Source organism: Colobus angolensis, unplaced genomic scaffold (assembly GCF_000951035.1).
Source record: "Colobus angolensis palliatus isolate OR3802 unplaced genomic scaffold, Cang.pa_1.0 Scaffold118, whole genome shotgun sequence".
Classification (NCBI taxonomy): Eukaryota; Metazoa; Chordata; class Mammalia; order Primates; family Cercopithecidae; genus Colobus; species Colobus angolensis.
In genome coordinates, this window is record NW_012112919.1 from 7849991 (window position 1) to 7866780 (window position 16790).

Below are 16790 nucleotides of genomic sequence, written 5' to 3' on the forward strand. Positions count from 1 at the left end.
TTTGTGAAGATAAAATTACCTGAAAAGGGAATGGGGACAGGTGTCTCAGCTTTGCCCACAGGCCTGTCATAACTTGGTATTTTTTGCAGCTTGGGATAACTTTTGTGAGTTGATGAGCCACATAAGAGCAAGAACTGTCCTCAACTTTTATTGCATTGCATAGGCTTATCTGGATACCAGATAGGCATCACTGCCTAACACAAGAGTCCTGTGTGGTCTGGTCTCCTGCCAAACTACGCAGTAAGTGCGTGGTGGGCACTCAAGTCATACCAAAGTGAATGCATGTGAAGCTGCCACCGTTTAAAATTGTCACTTAAAAGTTCACCTCTGCGTTGCATTATTAAAGTAGTTGCCACCTGACTGTTTTCCTGGCACAGTAGTTCAGAGGTCTGAAAAAGATAAGCTTGTGATCCTTTGTAGGGAGACATAAGTTTTGTGAAAAATTGGAGTGATATATTTACAGTCTTAAAGCCCTTAATTTTATAGTTTATCACTTGTTTCACTTTCTTCTTTTTATTTGGCAGTAGTATTATGCTTGTTTAGTATTAAGCAAATGATCTTAAATTTGGTAGCATTTTATTATTTCCTAACTGGGGACTTCCTTTTAATATCTGTTGGTTTGGTATCTTCTAGGCCTCTCCCAGTATATGTCCTGTACAGTCTGTACCTACAACAGTTTTTAAGGAGATACTGCTGGGCTGTACTGCAGCAACTCCACCTAGTAAGGACCCAAGACAGCAAAGTACTCCCCAGGCTGCCAACTCTCCACCTAACCTTGGAGCAAAAATTCCTCAAGGGTGAGTAGTGATTTGTTAAAGATGTTTAATTATAATAATAAAAAATTATTTTAGTCATGGCTCATTGTTTTTATCCCTGGTTGTCCAGGGAGATTTTTCATTAGAGTTTCCGAGAAAAGATAGATAAATGCTTTTGGAGGTGAAAAGTATAGAAGGCACACAGAGCAACATGGAAAATGGTGTAGAAGTGAAAGGGGGCATGAGAAAAGAGACTATCTTGATACAGTGAGAAGGATCAATTGAAATAGTACAGGCATTTGTAAAACAGGTGTCTTCTTTGAAGGAAAAGGGAACAGAGTGGTCGTACATGGAAGACTGAGGTCAGTGGGAGTGTGAAGAAGCAGTGAGACGTGGTTACAGTGAGAGATTCTCCTCAGCCTGTACATGAGTTGACCCAAGTATAGTTGAGAAATACGGCAGTAGAGAGGGTTCTAAGAAGAATAGAGATGAGGAAGCAATAGCTGTAGGTGGTACTGTTACTAACTTGTAGAGGAAGAAAATGAGTATGAAATGTAAAGTTTAAGTAGAAATTTAAAGTAGTTACAAGGTTGACAGTGCAAGTAGTTTTAAGGGAAGGGTCTCTTTTGGGAAGTGGTGGTGGCCTATATAGGCAGGCAGTTGATACAGACATAAGATAGAGGTCAGAGAGACTGTGGTATAGAAAAGTAGGTTTGGAAGGTGGGAGGGTGGCTGAGCACACTGGTTCACTGGGAAAAAGCAGGCAGCCTGGGATAGAGCTTGGAGGATGCCCATGTGGCAGTCAGACAGGAGGAGGAGCAGTCTTCAAAATAGAAAGGGAGGGAACTTTAGGAAGTTCAGTGATATCCAAGGAAAGATATTTCATCTGAGTGTTTAAATGAAAAATTCTTCTCCGGAATGAAATCCTTTGGTAAAGGCAGGAATAAAAAGGTATAATAGAAAAAAAGGACTTTGCATTTTTCTCGAGAAAGAACTCTAGGATGAATTTCTAAGAAACAAAAGTTCTTCAAGACTGTCTCTAGGAAGATGTACAGGGAAAATACCAAGTTGTTCTTTGAATAACCAAGTAATCAGCTATTCTATTTGCTATGTGTCCTGATCACTGAACAAACAATGAAATTATTCCCTGTTAGGGCTGGTTACATGTTCATAGCAGAAAAGCGTTTTGTGCTGCTGCCAGTTTGTTAGATTTTTTGTTTTTTGAGGTTCTTTTTTTAGATACAGGATCTTGCTCTGTTGCCCAGAGAGGAGTGCAGTTGCAGTGGTACAGTCAAAGCTTACTGCAGCTTTGAACTGTTGGGCTCAATTGATCTTCTTGCCTCACCCTCCCAACTAGCTGGCACTACAGGCACGTGCCACCACACCAGGCCAATTTTTAATTTTTTTGTGGAGATGGGGGACTTGCTATTTTGCCCAGTCTAGTCATGAACGCCTGGCCTCAAGCAGTGCTCTCATCTTGGTCTCCCAGAATCCTGGAATTACAGGTGTGAGCCATTGTGCCTTGCCCATTGTTCGTTTTTAATTAGATTTTGTGTGAATATCTTTGAAGGGATTTCTAACATTTCTTATATACATACATATTTTAGAATTTTTGTCCTGACACATTGACTTTTACTAGAGGTTCAATTTTTGACTCTTGGCAAGTAGTAAGAATGCTAGTTTTATCTTTGAAATTCAAACGTAATCTTCATCATAGAAAAAAGTTAGCAGAGGTTTCTCTGAAATTAACAAGAAAAAGAAGAAACTTTCAGAATTGCCCCTACACAGAGTTCTAGTTTTGATATTTATAAACCACAGAGCTCATCTGCTGAGTGTATTTTTTGGTTCATACAATATTTTGTTTTGAGAGAAAGCTAAGGTTCGTTGTGCTGTGAGAAGTAGAGCTAATGTAAGAAGTTAAAGATTTCTGAGAACATGCAGACAGAATTTAGGGTTGTATTTTTCTGAGTGGTTATGATATTTTTGCAGAACTGTTGACTGATGACTTTTAACTCCAGCTTACAGAAACCTATCCTAAATTCTGTAACATATAAGAAATTTTCTTTTTTCTTTCATGTTCATTAGCTTAGGGAACCAAACAGTTTGTTTTGGGAAGATAATGGAGAGAGAAAAAGAGGCCTGGATGCTAGCTTTCTATATTATCTTTTTCAGATGTCATAAACAGAGTTTACCAGAGGAAATTTCTTCCTGTCTAAATACAAAGTCTGAAGCTCTGAGAACAAAACCAGATGTCTGCAAAGCAGGGTTGCTCTCAAAGTCCTCTCAGATTGGAACTGGAGACTTGAAAATTCTGAGTGAGCCAAAAGGCAGCTGTACTCAGCCTAAGACAAACACTGATCAGGAAAACAGATTGGAGTCTGTTCCACAACCATTGACTGGCCTTCCTAAGGAGTGCTTACCTACAAAGGCTTCTTCTAGGGCAGAATTGGAAATTGCTAATCCTCCTGTACGGCAGAAGCACCTAGAACATGCACCTTCCCCATCGGATGTTTCTGATACACCAGAAGTGAAAGCAGGTGTCAATGGTGATAGCCCAAAGAACTGTTCGGGAAAAAAGGTAGAACCTTCAGCTTTAGCTTGCCAATCACAGAATTTAAAGGAATCTTCAGTAAAAGTAGATAATGAAAGCTGTTGTACAAGAAGCAACAATAAAATCCAGAATGGTGAGTGTTTCTCAATATCTTTATTGGTAGAAGGTAAGAAATGGTAGATATCTATATATATCTGTTTCTTGTCCTATGAGAAACTATGTGAAAATGACTTTGTAGAAATAGTTTATACAGTCAGAAAAGTTGAAGATATAATCCCCAAATCTCAGAAACGATTACTGTTAATATTTTGGTGTACCTAGTTTCATGTATATAGAAATACAGATAAACTGTATTACACAAATGGGTTCATGCCAACAGTTTTGCCCTGTGAATTAGTGTAGATGTCTATTAGTATTTTAAAGCAAGGATTCTGTTATATTCATTTACCATATGATTTAACTGGTTCCTATTAGGTGGTTCCCAGTTTTTAGGTTAAGAAAATTTTGAAACAAAATCTGAAGTAATCTAGTGATTACTTTATTTCAGCTTGTCACTTTCTGTGACTTCCAGGTTGGAGTAGAAGACGTGATCTGTGACAGGTAGCTGAGATTTGAAATTTTAGAAAAGATGCAGAATTGTATCACTTCTGGAAAAGGGACTTGGGTTGAAGTTGTTAAGGATAGGGCTGAAATACCAGGAAGAGTCTCTTTGCTTAAGGGGAGGTCCTGCCGCACCCACAGTTTAAAACTACTCTTCTTATAGGAAAAATGGCACATTGTACTTGATGCTACTTACATGAAGTTTGAGGATGCATTATAATGGTGGTAGTTATCAGAAGCTCTGTTACTAGAGTTAGAAGAACAGAATGGTTTCAGCATGTCAAAAGGTTTAGAGCTATTAGAATTTAAAGATGCCTTTTGATCAGTGTTAGCTATGTGGGGAATTGGTATGGATTTTGTTAATGTTTTAGGCTGGGCATAGTGGCTAACACCTGTAATCCTAATACTTTGGGAGGCCACTGTGGGAGGATTGCTTTAGACCAGGAGTTTGAGACCAGCCTGGGCAACATAGTGAGATCCCATCTCCACAAAAAATTTTTAAAAGAATCAACCGGGCATGGTGGTGCACACCTGTTATTCCTAGCTACTGGGGAAGCTGAGGCAGGGGGGTTGCTTGACCCCGGGAGTTGGAGGCTGCAGTGAGTTATGATTGTACCTCTGCACTCTAGCCTGGGCGACAGAGCGAGAGCTTGGCTCAAAAAAACAAAACGAACGAAAACAACCTATGAAAACAACTTATTTATTTGGATCAGTAAAAATGAATATATCTGCACTACCTTTTTAATTGCAGGCATCTGTAAAATTAGAGGGCAAGATGGCCGGATTTGACTTGCGAATCTTTTTAGTATAGCATTGGAAGAATAGAACTTTCTTTGCCTAGCAATACTTCTAACCTAGCTTCTTCATTGAGGTTTAAGTTAATATAGCTGTTAATTTGCATAAAATTAATTGCATAAGATTATCCTGTTCTCAGAAATCATGTAACACTCAAAAGAAAGTACATATTCATAACCATATCCTTGTTCTATTTATTCTTTTTGAATCATCAGCTCTCACATTCAGCTAGTTTTTGAAGCAAATTAATATGTGAAGAAGCAGTAAAGATTCTAGTGCAGTAAGCACATGATAGATACACAAGTGAGTTATGGAGTCCAGCTTTGTCTCATTTAATATATTATGCAGCTATTCTCCATCTAATGGATTGTAAAAGAAGTGAAATACCTACTTACATCCTGGACTAGCACATCCTGTTATCTACTGTGTCTGTTTTTTTGATTGAGGTGTGAGAGTGTGATCAGAAGCCTTCCGTGACTTCTAATCTGTGTCCACTAGTAATGCATGTTGGTACAGAAGGCTTGGAAAACTTTTCTGCTCCTTTCTTGCACTTTGGGTCTAGAAAATAAAAGCAAACTGGAGTCAAACAGCTGCCTTTTTTTCTGTTCAGATAGATAATGTGGCTCCTCAGAAGTGGGCATTGCATTTTTCTCTTGACTTGGCTTTGAATTCAGAGAATCACCTGTTGGTAGCACCTGTTGCTCTCCTCGGTAAAGAGTTAGATTTAGACAGTTCAACTGTCTTATTTCTAGATATTTCCTCTTGTGAGCCAGGATAGAACAGGTAAGATAACCTTTTTTGCCTGTGATCTGTGGAAGCGTGGCCCAACTCAAAGGATGATGTCTTTCAATATCTGAGTAATTAAAATTACATCCTTGAACTACTAATCTCTTTATTTTCTCTCCTTTCTTACTTTACCTTCTCTTTCACTGTAACTGAATAATAGTGTTTAAGGGATCAAGGACTAACAGCATCATGTAGAAATTTACATGTGGTCTAGTCGTGCTTTAAAAGAGAGGTAAGATTAGATCACCTCTAAGGTAATTATTGAAGATGTTTACTTTATCTAAAACCTTCTTTGGTTTGGGATCTTCGCATTTTCTCCAAGACTGACCTCTCCCACCCATCTCTCAACTAGTTCCCCAGAAGCTGTTGGTGTTTGACTTTTGTTTGTTTGCCTAAAAACCCACTTCCCTCTTCTCAGCTCTCTTGGACCCTAAGAAAAGGTCTTTTCTGTTTTCTGTTAAATATTCCTTAAGGCTCTTGGCATACAAATGGATTCCTTACTTTGTTCTCTGACATGGTGATTGCTCTTTCCTAATACATCTCTACCTTTCTTTAGAAACCATATTAACATTTCAAGTTCTCTGGCTGATTACAAGTTAAAACATAAAATCTGCATTTACTTAGAATTATAATCCTGTCTGTAGCCAGTGCTTTTAATCCTGCATAGACCACATGTGCAGAAGTAGTGGAAGACATGTAAGGAGTCAAGTGACAGGCATTTAGAAGATGCTGTAACCCCGTAGACCCAGGGGCTATGTAGGAAAGTGATTTGTTTATTGTTATTTTTAGAATGGTTAGTTTTTGCATTGTACTTTTAAAAACACACCTTAAACCAGTCTTTTTTGCATTTGGAACATGACAGAATGGACGTCCACAAAGTCAGGCTTTGCGGAGGTGAACCTCAACAGAGTTTGAATTAAATACCTGATTTGAAAACATCCTAAAATGTAGGGTTGTGAATAGAAGTATACATTAACTTTAAATCGTGAGGCTGTCTGTTTAATTTTGGGTTTTATGTTGCCAAATGGATTCAGCAAATAAGAATTGTTTTATAAAGAGAGTAAAGCTTTTCCAGTTATTCTGATAGTTGTTTTCTGTTGAGCCATTTTTGGAAATTACAGTTGAACGAGGAATGGAGAAGGGAGTTCTCTTTAAGGGAATATTGGCTTTTTGAATAGAATTCAGTCACATATGAATGTGGTGTTAAAAAATTTGAGGTCCTGTCTCCTTTATCTTTTGTTTTCCTAGCCCCATCCAGGAAGTCGGTTTTGACAGACCCAGCTAAACTCAAAAAGCTGCAACAGAGTGGCGAGGCCTTCGTACAGGATGATTCTTGTGTGAACATTGTGGCACAGTTGCCTAAGTGCCGAGAGTGTCGCTTGGACAGTCTCCGCAAGGATAAGGAGCAACAGAAGGACTCACCTGTGTTTTGCCGCTTCTTTCACTTCAGGAGGTGAGGCATTTTGGGAAAAGTTCAGATAATCTGGGCATACTTTTTATGCTAGATCATCTAGCGTACCTTTTTTACTCTTTTATCAACAGTAAATCTAGAAGTAAAAAGGTGGTAGATGTTGCATTTGTAATCTCTAGGTTGGAGAATCTAGATCTTATTGCATGTGACTTTTCATTCTTATTTTTGTTTTTTTTTAAAGTAACGAAGCTTAAAAATATAAACGTCTATTTCTGAAAGTAACAGTCATTATAGAAAAATGTTGAAGGTTCTGAAAAACCACTACAAATAACTACGGTTAACTTTTCAGTGCATTGTATGATCATAAAATGTATTCAGGCATACCTAGTTGGTATATTGCACATTCTGTTTTGAATCTTATTTTCCCATTATGTAGTAGGGACTGCTTGATCATAACCTTTTTCTTAAAATACTTTTGAATTTCTGTGTAAGAGCACGTTATAGTAATGTTTGATAATTTATTTCACCAATTCCCTTGTTGGTATTAAGATTATTTTGTATTTTTTGTGACTGGAAATAATGCAGAAATGATCTTTTTGTCCATGTCCCTGATTATTTGCTTTGGGAGGATTACTAGAAATGGCATTTCTGGGTCAGAAGGTGTGTGTGTTTTAAGACTTTGATACACATGTTCTGCCAAGTTACCCTCCAGGAAGGTTGCACCTGTGTCCTTGCCCACTGCAATGTTTGAACATGCTCCCATGGTCTCTGTACCATTGGCAGCAGGGAGAGGCGTATCTTTTAAAAAAATCTTTTCCAATTTTATAGGCAAAATTTTTGTGTATATATATATATATATATACATAAATTTATACATATATACATATATGTGTATATATATACACATATATGTATATATGTGTGTGTATATATATACACACACATATATACATATATGTGTATATATATATCTTCCTATTCTCCTCTCCTTTCATTTTATTTAAGTGAAAAGATTGCTGATGAGCTGAATTAAATGCACCAGGAATTTAGATCATTAATTATATATGCTTGTAATTTTCAGATTCAGGCTTATTTAGCAAAATAAGAATTTTTTAGATACTAGTTTGCCCCATTCATCCCTTTGTAAATTGCAAAAGCACATCATAAAGCATGTGGGTAGCATTTAGAGCTGTAATACTGTTAACATATATTAACATATGCTTATATTAATATATTCTGAATAACTCCTGGCCCAGAATAAGCTCTCAGTAGAGGGTAACTCTATTTCCCTTCCTCTCGAGAATTTTTTTCTTAAACAGGTGTGTTACAGTGCATGTTCATTTGTGTGTGTATGTATTTTGAAGAAACTGAAATGGTTGTGCTTTGTACGGGTCTTTGTGTTTCTATTATGCACTTGATTTCATGTTGTTATGGCTCCTCTGCTACGAAAGGTATAACTAGATTGGATGAGAGATTGGTTTAAGTTGCAAAGGCATTTTAGGGAAAGGATAATTTATTTTGTTTTGTTCTTTGTAATATGATTAGAGCTCTTTATTTTTTAAACCCACTATATTTTTGTAACAGTCTAGAAGTCATTGACTTTATGACTTAGCTGTTTTTTTCATTTTTGACTTCTTTAAAGGGGAAAGTACCTTTGTCTAATGCTGCATAGTAGAAACCAGTGTAGTAGAAACTAGAAAAAACTCATATCTTGTTAAAAGAATATCATAATTTAACTTTTTTCCTGATGTTTAGAGTGAAGATTGAGGTTGTCATTAGCCTCCTCATCAAGTTTGTATCTCATTAAACTCTTTTGCAAATAAAATAGGAGTAGGGGTAGGATCTCAGTGGTAAGGCTCAGTTGCTAGGTCCTGTTGCCGTTACGTCCCACTTTGAAATGCTTTCAAATTTATTTTTTAGTGTTATGACTATCTTTAATTTGGACTGTCAGTTAAAAACTTGCTTCTCTCATTTGGACTGCTTGAAATAATTCGCATATGTTAGGTAACAGTGTCTTGTCCTTCCAGTTTATTCTACACTCTTTTGGACAAATGGTTTTTCTAAAACACAACTTCGCGTGTGTCTCACATGATGACTTTTGATAGCTGCCCAGTGCCTAGCAAAGTCAAGATCCCCAGTGAAATACTGAAGGCTTCAGCAATTGACCCCGACTTACCTCTGCAACTTCTTCCTGATTCTTACCTATTTGAATAAACCCTTTAGTCTAATTAGTCTATTGTCACCCTGTTCACCTTTAGTTTTCTTGCTTTTATATGAAATACTGTCTTTTGGACATACCTTCTTTCACCTAATTGTCTACCTTTTCTTGCCAAAGCAAGCTCAGTTACTCTCTTTACCATGAAGTCCTCATCATATTGGCCCACAAAACTCATAGTCAGCAGTCAACGCTTCGTCCTCTGCTCTTAACAAGAATTGATGACTGTTACGATATGTTACAGGCTACTTCATTGTGTTTTATGTCTATTTCTTATGTCTCCTACTAGAAATATTTGTATGTATGTATGTGTGTATGTATGTATTTACTTACTTATGTTTAGAGACAGAATCTTACTCTGCTGCCCAGGCTGGAGTGCATTGGCACGATCATAGCTCACTGTTATGTCAAACTCTGGGGCTCAAGTGATCTTCCCATCTCAGCTTCCCAGGTAGCTAGGATTACAGGCTTCTGCCACCATGCCTGGCTAATTAAAAAAAATTTTTTTTTTGTAGAGACAGGGTCTTGCTGTGTTCTCTGGGCTGGTCTCGAACTGGATCCCTCTCAGTCTCCCAAAGTGCTGGGATTACAGTGAGTCATTGTGCCTAGCCAGAATACTATATTTTTAGGCTGGGCATGGTGGTTCATGCTTGTAATCCCAGCACCTCAGGAGACCAAGGTGGGAGGATTGCTTGAGCCCAGGAGTTTGACACCAGCTTGGGCAATGTGACAAACCCCTGTCTCTACAAAAAATGGAAAAAGAAAATTAGCTGGGTGTGGTGGCACATGCCTGCCTTCCCAGCCACTTGAGAGGCTAAGGTGGGAGGATTGCTGAAGCCTGGGAGGTGGGGGTTGCAGTGAGCCATACTCATACCACTGTACTCCAGCCTGGGGCATTGGAGTGAGAGCCTGTCTCAAAAAAAGACAAAAATATTTTGTGTTTTAAAAATTTAAAATACATAGCTTATGAAAAAAACATTCAAGTGTTACAGAGTATTGAAGGCAAATAATGAAGAAATGGTCTGCCCTTTGTTCCACTTTTTAGGTTCTGAGGCCCGTTTTAATGCTTCCCTCTTTCTAGAAGCTTGGACAGTAACGTGCAGCTGGAATTCATATAGGCACCAAGTACCTCACAAACCAGTGTGGCCATTGCTTCGGTGACTGTCTAGTGGTTACCCTTCTTTAGCTGAGCTTTTGTCTTGAAGCAGTAGTTGTGTTTAAATCTGATCAGGTTATTTATCACCTTCTGTTTGTTAAGGACTTACCTTTGTAGTAACTTAAGATTTTCCTGCTCTTAAGTGCCAAGTCCAGCAGGTCGAACAACTATCCCTGGAGGCAGTATGATTATATTGGTTTGAGTGCAAAATATACCTCTCTCCCCTTCTCCTCACTCCTCTTTCCCCCTGTCTAGCTGGTCTTTTGGGGAAAAAGTGTTTTTAATCTTCCTACTGACATTGCCAAATAAATCATTGGCTGTGATTAGCCATGGAGATTACAGAAAACTAGGAAGGACTTTGTTGATTTAAATAGTAATTACAATTTGTGGATGGGCACGGTGGCTCATGCCTGTAATCCCAGCACTTTGGGAGACTGAGGCAGGAGTATCACCTGAGGTCAGGAGTTCAAGACCAGCCTGACCAACATAGCGAAATTCTCTACTAAAAATACAAAAATTAGGCAGGATGGTGGCGCACGCTTGTAATCCCAGCTACTGGGGAAGCTGAGGCAGGGAGAATTGCTTGAACCTGGGAGGCGGAGGTTGCAGTGAGCCAAGATGGCACCACTGCACTCCAGCCTGGGTGACAGAGTGAGACTCCATCTCCCCCTCGCCCTCCCAAAAAGTAATTACAAGTTGTAAATCAGTTTTGTGTGTGTGTGTGTGTGTGTGTGTGCATTATATCTTTTTTTCTCCTGTTTCCCTAGGTTACAATTCAACAAACATGGTGTGTTGCGGGTAGAAGGATTCTTAACACCAAACAAGTATGACAATGAAGCAATTGGCTTGTGGTTACCTTTAACCAAAAACGTTGTGGGGATTGATTTGGACACAGCAAAGTACATCTTGGCCAACATTGGAGACCACTTCTGTCAAATGGTGATTTCTGAAAAGGAAGCTATGTCAACTATTGAGCCACACAGTAAGAGCATCTCTTAGGGGGTAGGATTTTTGAGCCCAACTTGATTTTTGTTCCTGAGTGACACCTAAGTCCTAATTGTTTGGATTTTTTTTTCACCCAAAAATTTAGATAACTTTGGTGTAATGAGGTTGCAGTTTTCCTTTTGTAACAGGTTTGATCAGAGTTAGCCACCTATTTTTGGGGTTTATTTTGGGCGAATTACCAAAGGAGTGGAACTCCTTTTTTGTTAGGAAAGGTGAAGTTACAGTAATGGTGGAATTTGCACAGCCTCACCAGCAGTACAGGCACACTACAAGGGGATGAGGTCTCAGATTGGTTTATTTTAAAACAAAGGTTCTTAATCATGAATACATTTCAAGGAAAGAAAGAATGAGAAGGCTAACTCTTAGACCTACTGGGTTAGAGTCTGCAGGGCTGGGTCCCAGACATGAGAGTGAGAACAGGTTCAGAATGGAAATGATTGTTAGAGTCAAGGTGTGAAGGGAATACTTGGAGGTTCTAGATGGGCATGTGCTTGTGTCCTCTGCTCTTTGGGAGCACTCTTATGCTGATCTGGCAGCCTGTTAAGCCATAGGAATCAGGGTAGGTGCCACATGAGAGCCAGACCTCCTTCATGACATCTTAAGCTAGGATGTTTGGAGGATGGTACAGCCTCTTCCTGTCCATGTCTCTCTGTGGAAATGAGTTATCCAGCCAGAAGCACCATGGGGTATCTGTCTTGTAAGCCTCATATTTTCTTCCATCATTTTATCTTTACCAGTGGTTGAAAGTTAAAAGTGAAGCCTTTCCATTCCTCCGGTATGTCTCTTTTTAGACTCTGCTTACCCAAGTATGTTTGAATACAAGCATCCATGCCAGTCTTAAGAATTTTGATTTATTACCAGCAACTAACCGAAGCTAGCTTAAGCACAAAAATAACTTAGTGAATAGATGTGGATACTCTCTCAGAGTCCAAGGAACAGGACTAGGGCATTCCCAGCTGTAGGAATCCAGAGCTGCCTGGGAGAAAGGGAATTGTGAGTGCCTGGAACAACCAGAGTCATTCTTTAGAATTACTTCATTCTGCTAGGGTAGTGGAGACTCTTAAGTCAAAAGTCTTATTATACTTTCCCCCCCTATAGTCTGTTTAAGACAAGCAATATTAGTTTTCCACTTTCAGTAGAGATACAAAGTTTCTTTATTAAATATATTTAAGTAAGAGTAGTAGATCGAAAGAAAAATTCCTAAGTAACTGATCTGGCAGTGGTACATACATGACTGCAGTGTGGAAATACTTTTTTGGAATGTATTAGTAGCTTTGTTCCTGAATCAGCAGAGCTGTTTTAAGCAAGTGATGGCTTTGTCTTCGATAATGGTGAGTCATCTGAAAAATGTGGGTTTTTTTTTTTAATATAGAAAAGGCATAGACAGTTATCTTTTAGAATATAATTAAGAAACTCTCCTCCTTGAAGATTTAAATGTGATTAACCTTTCCTCCTTGCCTTTTTGATTATCGTGTTGCTCTTTCCTTTCTCTGTGACAAGCTGGTCAGATTGGAGAGAGAAACCCGCTGTGAGTGACACTGAAATACGCCACCATACCCAGAAGAGTTTACCTCTGATCCTGAGATTAGGGAGCAGATCTCGACTATTACTACTTTTATTCTGTCCTTTCAGTGACAAATAGTCATTAAATGGGTGGCTAAGAGATCTAAGAGTACTTTCTGATAAAACAGTCTAATCCAAGTGTCCAAGATGAAGTTCATAAAATCTCATTTATAAGATGCCTAAAGCTATATGTATTGTGTCCTGTGCTATTACATTATAGTGTAATGGCAGAAGTTCATTCAGCAATTGGATTGATTTTGTATAAACTAAAGCTTGGTCATTTGGATAATGTTCAGTCTGAAGAAGGAATGAGTTAACCCCAAACTGGATTAGGAAGAAGATGTTCTCCATAGAACAGGAGTACAGCAGCACTGATCCAGTGTTGTTCAGGAGAGACACACAGACTGACTGCCAGGAGTCTCCTAGTCAGGAGACCTTGGGCTTTTCTGTGACCCACAAAAATGTCCTCCCTTTGGTCATATTTCTGAAAGCTTGCTGATACCTGGTTTGATTCCCTGATCTGGCACTCCTCCATCTGGGGGAAGGGTCCAATGGCCTGTCCTGTTTTGGAAGGCCTCTCTCTCCAGTTATTAGGTCTTGGCCACTGGAACAGAAAATGCTGCTTTGTGGAATCCTGGGTCCTGCTTTAATCTGTTGGATGTTTGGTTAGTGTGAGTCAGTCCTGGGTGCCTGCATCATTTCTGGCACTGGCTAAATCAAATTTCTGACTGACTGGTGAAGGAACTGACCTTGGACCATTGTGCCTGCACAAAGTTAATGTGCAACTCCCTCCAGGCCCGCTGAGCACCTTGGAGTTCTTAATGGGCAGTCTGAGTGGATGTAGGGTATCTGAACAACTTGATGCTCTATGCAGATTACTGGGTTTGTGGATCTGAGTAAATTTTTTTTTCCTTTGGAGAAAGCCTGGAACATGCTGCCTTTAAATTCTGAAAGTGACTCATGACTCAGAGGTTAAGAACCACTGTTGTGTGATACCTGTGTCTGAGCTCCAACTTGTGTAACTACTGCTGCACAGTCTGAATAGGGATTCTGCTTGGAGTTCAGTCTCCTGGAGGGAGGTGAGGCTGTGCCTGAATATATACAGTGAGAAGAGGCCTGAATCTGAAGTACAAATTAAAGTTACTAGGAATGCTGAGGGGATCCAGGAGCACTTCATGGGGCGGAGGACAGCATTTGCAATGAAAGCTGAACAAAGTTAATTTGAAGTCTAAAGTCTAGTCACAGGGAGGAATGACAACAACCCCTACCTTTCATGTTTGATTTCAGAGGCCCTCTCCTTCCAAAGACTAAGTGATTTACTGATTTTTGCAGGACAGGTTGCTTGGAAGCGAGCTGTCAAAGGTGTTCGAGAAATGTGTGATGTGTGTGACACCACCATCTTCAACCTGCACTGGGTGTGTCCTCGGTGTGGGTTTGGAGTATGTGTGGATTGCTATCGGATGAAGAGAAAGAATTGCCAACAGGGTGAGAACCGATTTGATTCTCCTCCACCCCCTCTACAGAGTTAAATCAAGTTTTTTGTTGATTTGTGTTTGGTGGGTTTCTTGAAGCATGTGGAGCCAGTCTATAAAGAACAGTTACTACAAATCAGTTATTGCAGGTGCTGCTTACAAGACTTTCTCTTGGCTAAAATGCGTGAAGAGTCAGATACATGAACCAGAGAACTTAATGCCCACACAGATCATTCCTGGAAAAGGTATTTCATGTGCTTTTCTTTCCCTTTGTCTTGGTTAACTCATGGGGGCTGGTAGTTTGGTTTTACTTTATTACTCGCTTAAGTTTATTTTTGTCCAGAAGTGTATTAAATAATTCCTCCAACACTTTCTGATTAAAGTTTTGTAGGATAATTTTGTAGAAGAAAAGAAAATGTATTTTGGGGAAGGCCTCTGGAACAGGATGAAAAGGAGGGAGTGGCAAAAGTAATCCTGTGGGGAATGCCAGCTTCTGCCGTGTAACATTGAGGTTGAAAGTACCTAATACCCTTGTTCAGATGTTTGCCTCTGCCCTTTCTAGCCCTGTATGATGTTGGAGACATTGTTCATTCTGTAAGAGCGAAATGGGGAATAAAGGCAAACTGCCCTTGTTCAAACAGGCAATTCAAACTCTTTTCAAAGCCAGCCTCAAAGGAAGACCTAAAACAGGTATTTACTGCTTATGTTAAATTCACCATCCCTTGTAATTGTCGTTTGTCTGTTTTTCAAATAACCCAAGGATTTCTATCAGTGCGTTTGAAAGGAACCTGGGGATAGTAATCAGTGGAAGGAGAGAGAGAAATAATTCATACATTTCATGTGGCAGTTCAGAGACCCATTCTGACTTTTCACATTACTTTTGTAGACTCTTCTGTGGCCTCTTTTAGTAGGTTTTACATTTTTGTTTCTTGAAAAAGCAAAAGGTTCTAGAGTAGTCTATCTAATAAGTAGCTGTCAAGTTTGTAAAGGGTTTAAAAAAAATTCTGTGTATTTTGCAGAATTAAAACTATTCAGATAAGCCTTAACATTTTAAAAATTACTAAATATATTTTGCCTACGTTTATGAAGAGTTGAAGGAAATAATGATAAAATGAACCTTTAGTTGCCCATCATGCAATGTAAAAAATGATAATTTTCTCAGTCCTCATGTGTCTCCCGGGTGGCATCCCTCTCCTCTCCACCATCACATGTATGCCTTGCTGTCCCTTCTCCCCCTTGTTGCAGTAATCAGTATGCCGCATTGTGTTTAATAATCAGAAATTTACATTTCAGTAAAGCTGTGGTGTCATAGGCAGGATGGGAGAGCAGAAGACTTGTAATATTTGGAGTCAGAACTGAATATGAAGTCTTTTCCTTCCACTTGCTAGTTGTGTTACTTTGGCTGAAGTGAGCTGGTTTCTATGTGGTTCAGCTTCCTCATCAGTAATATAGAAATAATAAGCAATATTGATGATTGGGCATCACAGAATTATATCACATGTAAAGAGAGGGCCTGGACCACAACAGGTGTTTGGATATTTTTTTTCCTCCTTCTTATGTATATATAAACTGGCTCTTGCCAGTTTTAAAAATTATTTTCTTCTACAGCAGACATCTTAGATTTAATTTATGAGTTTTTTTAAGAGCTCCTCATCACATTTTTAAAGCTAAGTCAAAATAGCATTTTCTCTTTCTCTGCATCCTATTTCCTTCTGAAATCACAGCTTTACCTTTCCTGCCTGCCTCATTTATTCATTTTCAACCATGTTTTCTGTGCCTATCCTGGATTCTGGGATGAGTTCATAGGGGAGACAGGCACAAACTGGTCATTTTAAACCAGCATGGTACGTAGAGTATTAGGGATAGGTACCAGCAGGGGCTGGTAAAAGGGTGCGCGGGGTAATAGCTTGCTGTGTTTTAAGTTGCTAACATCTCTTCTACCTTGTAGTTACTCTCTACTAGTGCGGGATTACTGCAGCTGTGGGGATACACAGGGCTAGCTATTAGGTGGTTTTGTTCTGGATATTTATCTCACTTGTCAGTCGGCTATTAGGAGAGAATAAAAGAAAAGGAAGCTGTCATTCTTCAGCTTATGTAAAATCGTCCTTTAATGCTTAACACAGACTTCTTTAGCTGGAGAAAAACCGACTCTTGGTACAGTGCTCCAGCAGAATCCCTCAGTGTTGGAGCCAGCAGCTGTGGGTGGGGAAGCAGTCTCCAAGCCAGCCGGCAGCATGAAGCCTGCCTGTCCAGCCAGCACATCTCCTCTAAACTGGCTGGCAGACCTAACCAGTGGGAATGTCAACAAGGAAAACAAGGGTGAGTGTTTCCTGCTTTCTTGTTTGTTCCTATTTTAGTCCATTCATGGAAGGACTTGGCAACCTCAGTTGCTGGGAGGACAGTGGTTGGAAGTCCTGTGGAATGGAAAGTGCTTCTCTGGAGTCATTCTGGAACCTGCCACAAATGAAAGTGTTTCTGAAA

The 16790-nt window shown here is 39.3% G+C and overlaps 1 protein-coding gene across 2 annotated transcripts in view; it reads left to right on the forward strand.

Annotated features, from left to right (window-relative positions):
- Positions 1-16790, forward strand: part of KDM3A (lysine (K)-specific demethylase 3A) — a 52158-nt gene that overhangs the window by 22014 nt on the left and 13354 nt on the right. For both annotated transcript variants that reach the window (XM_011964249.1, XM_011964258.1), the window contains exons 9-16: positions 634-797; positions 2928-3439; positions 6736-6940; positions 11037-11251; positions 14170-14322; positions 14459-14554; positions 14872-14999; positions 16433-16628. In XM_011964249.1, coding sequence (XP_011819639.1) covers positions 634-797; positions 2928-3439; positions 6736-6940; positions 11037-11251; positions 14170-14322; positions 14459-14554; positions 14872-14999; positions 16433-16628 — 1669 coding nt within the window. The remainder of the gene's footprint in view (positions 1-633; positions 798-2927; positions 3440-6735; positions 6941-11036; positions 11252-14169; positions 14323-14458; positions 14555-14871; positions 15000-16432; positions 16629-16790) is intronic.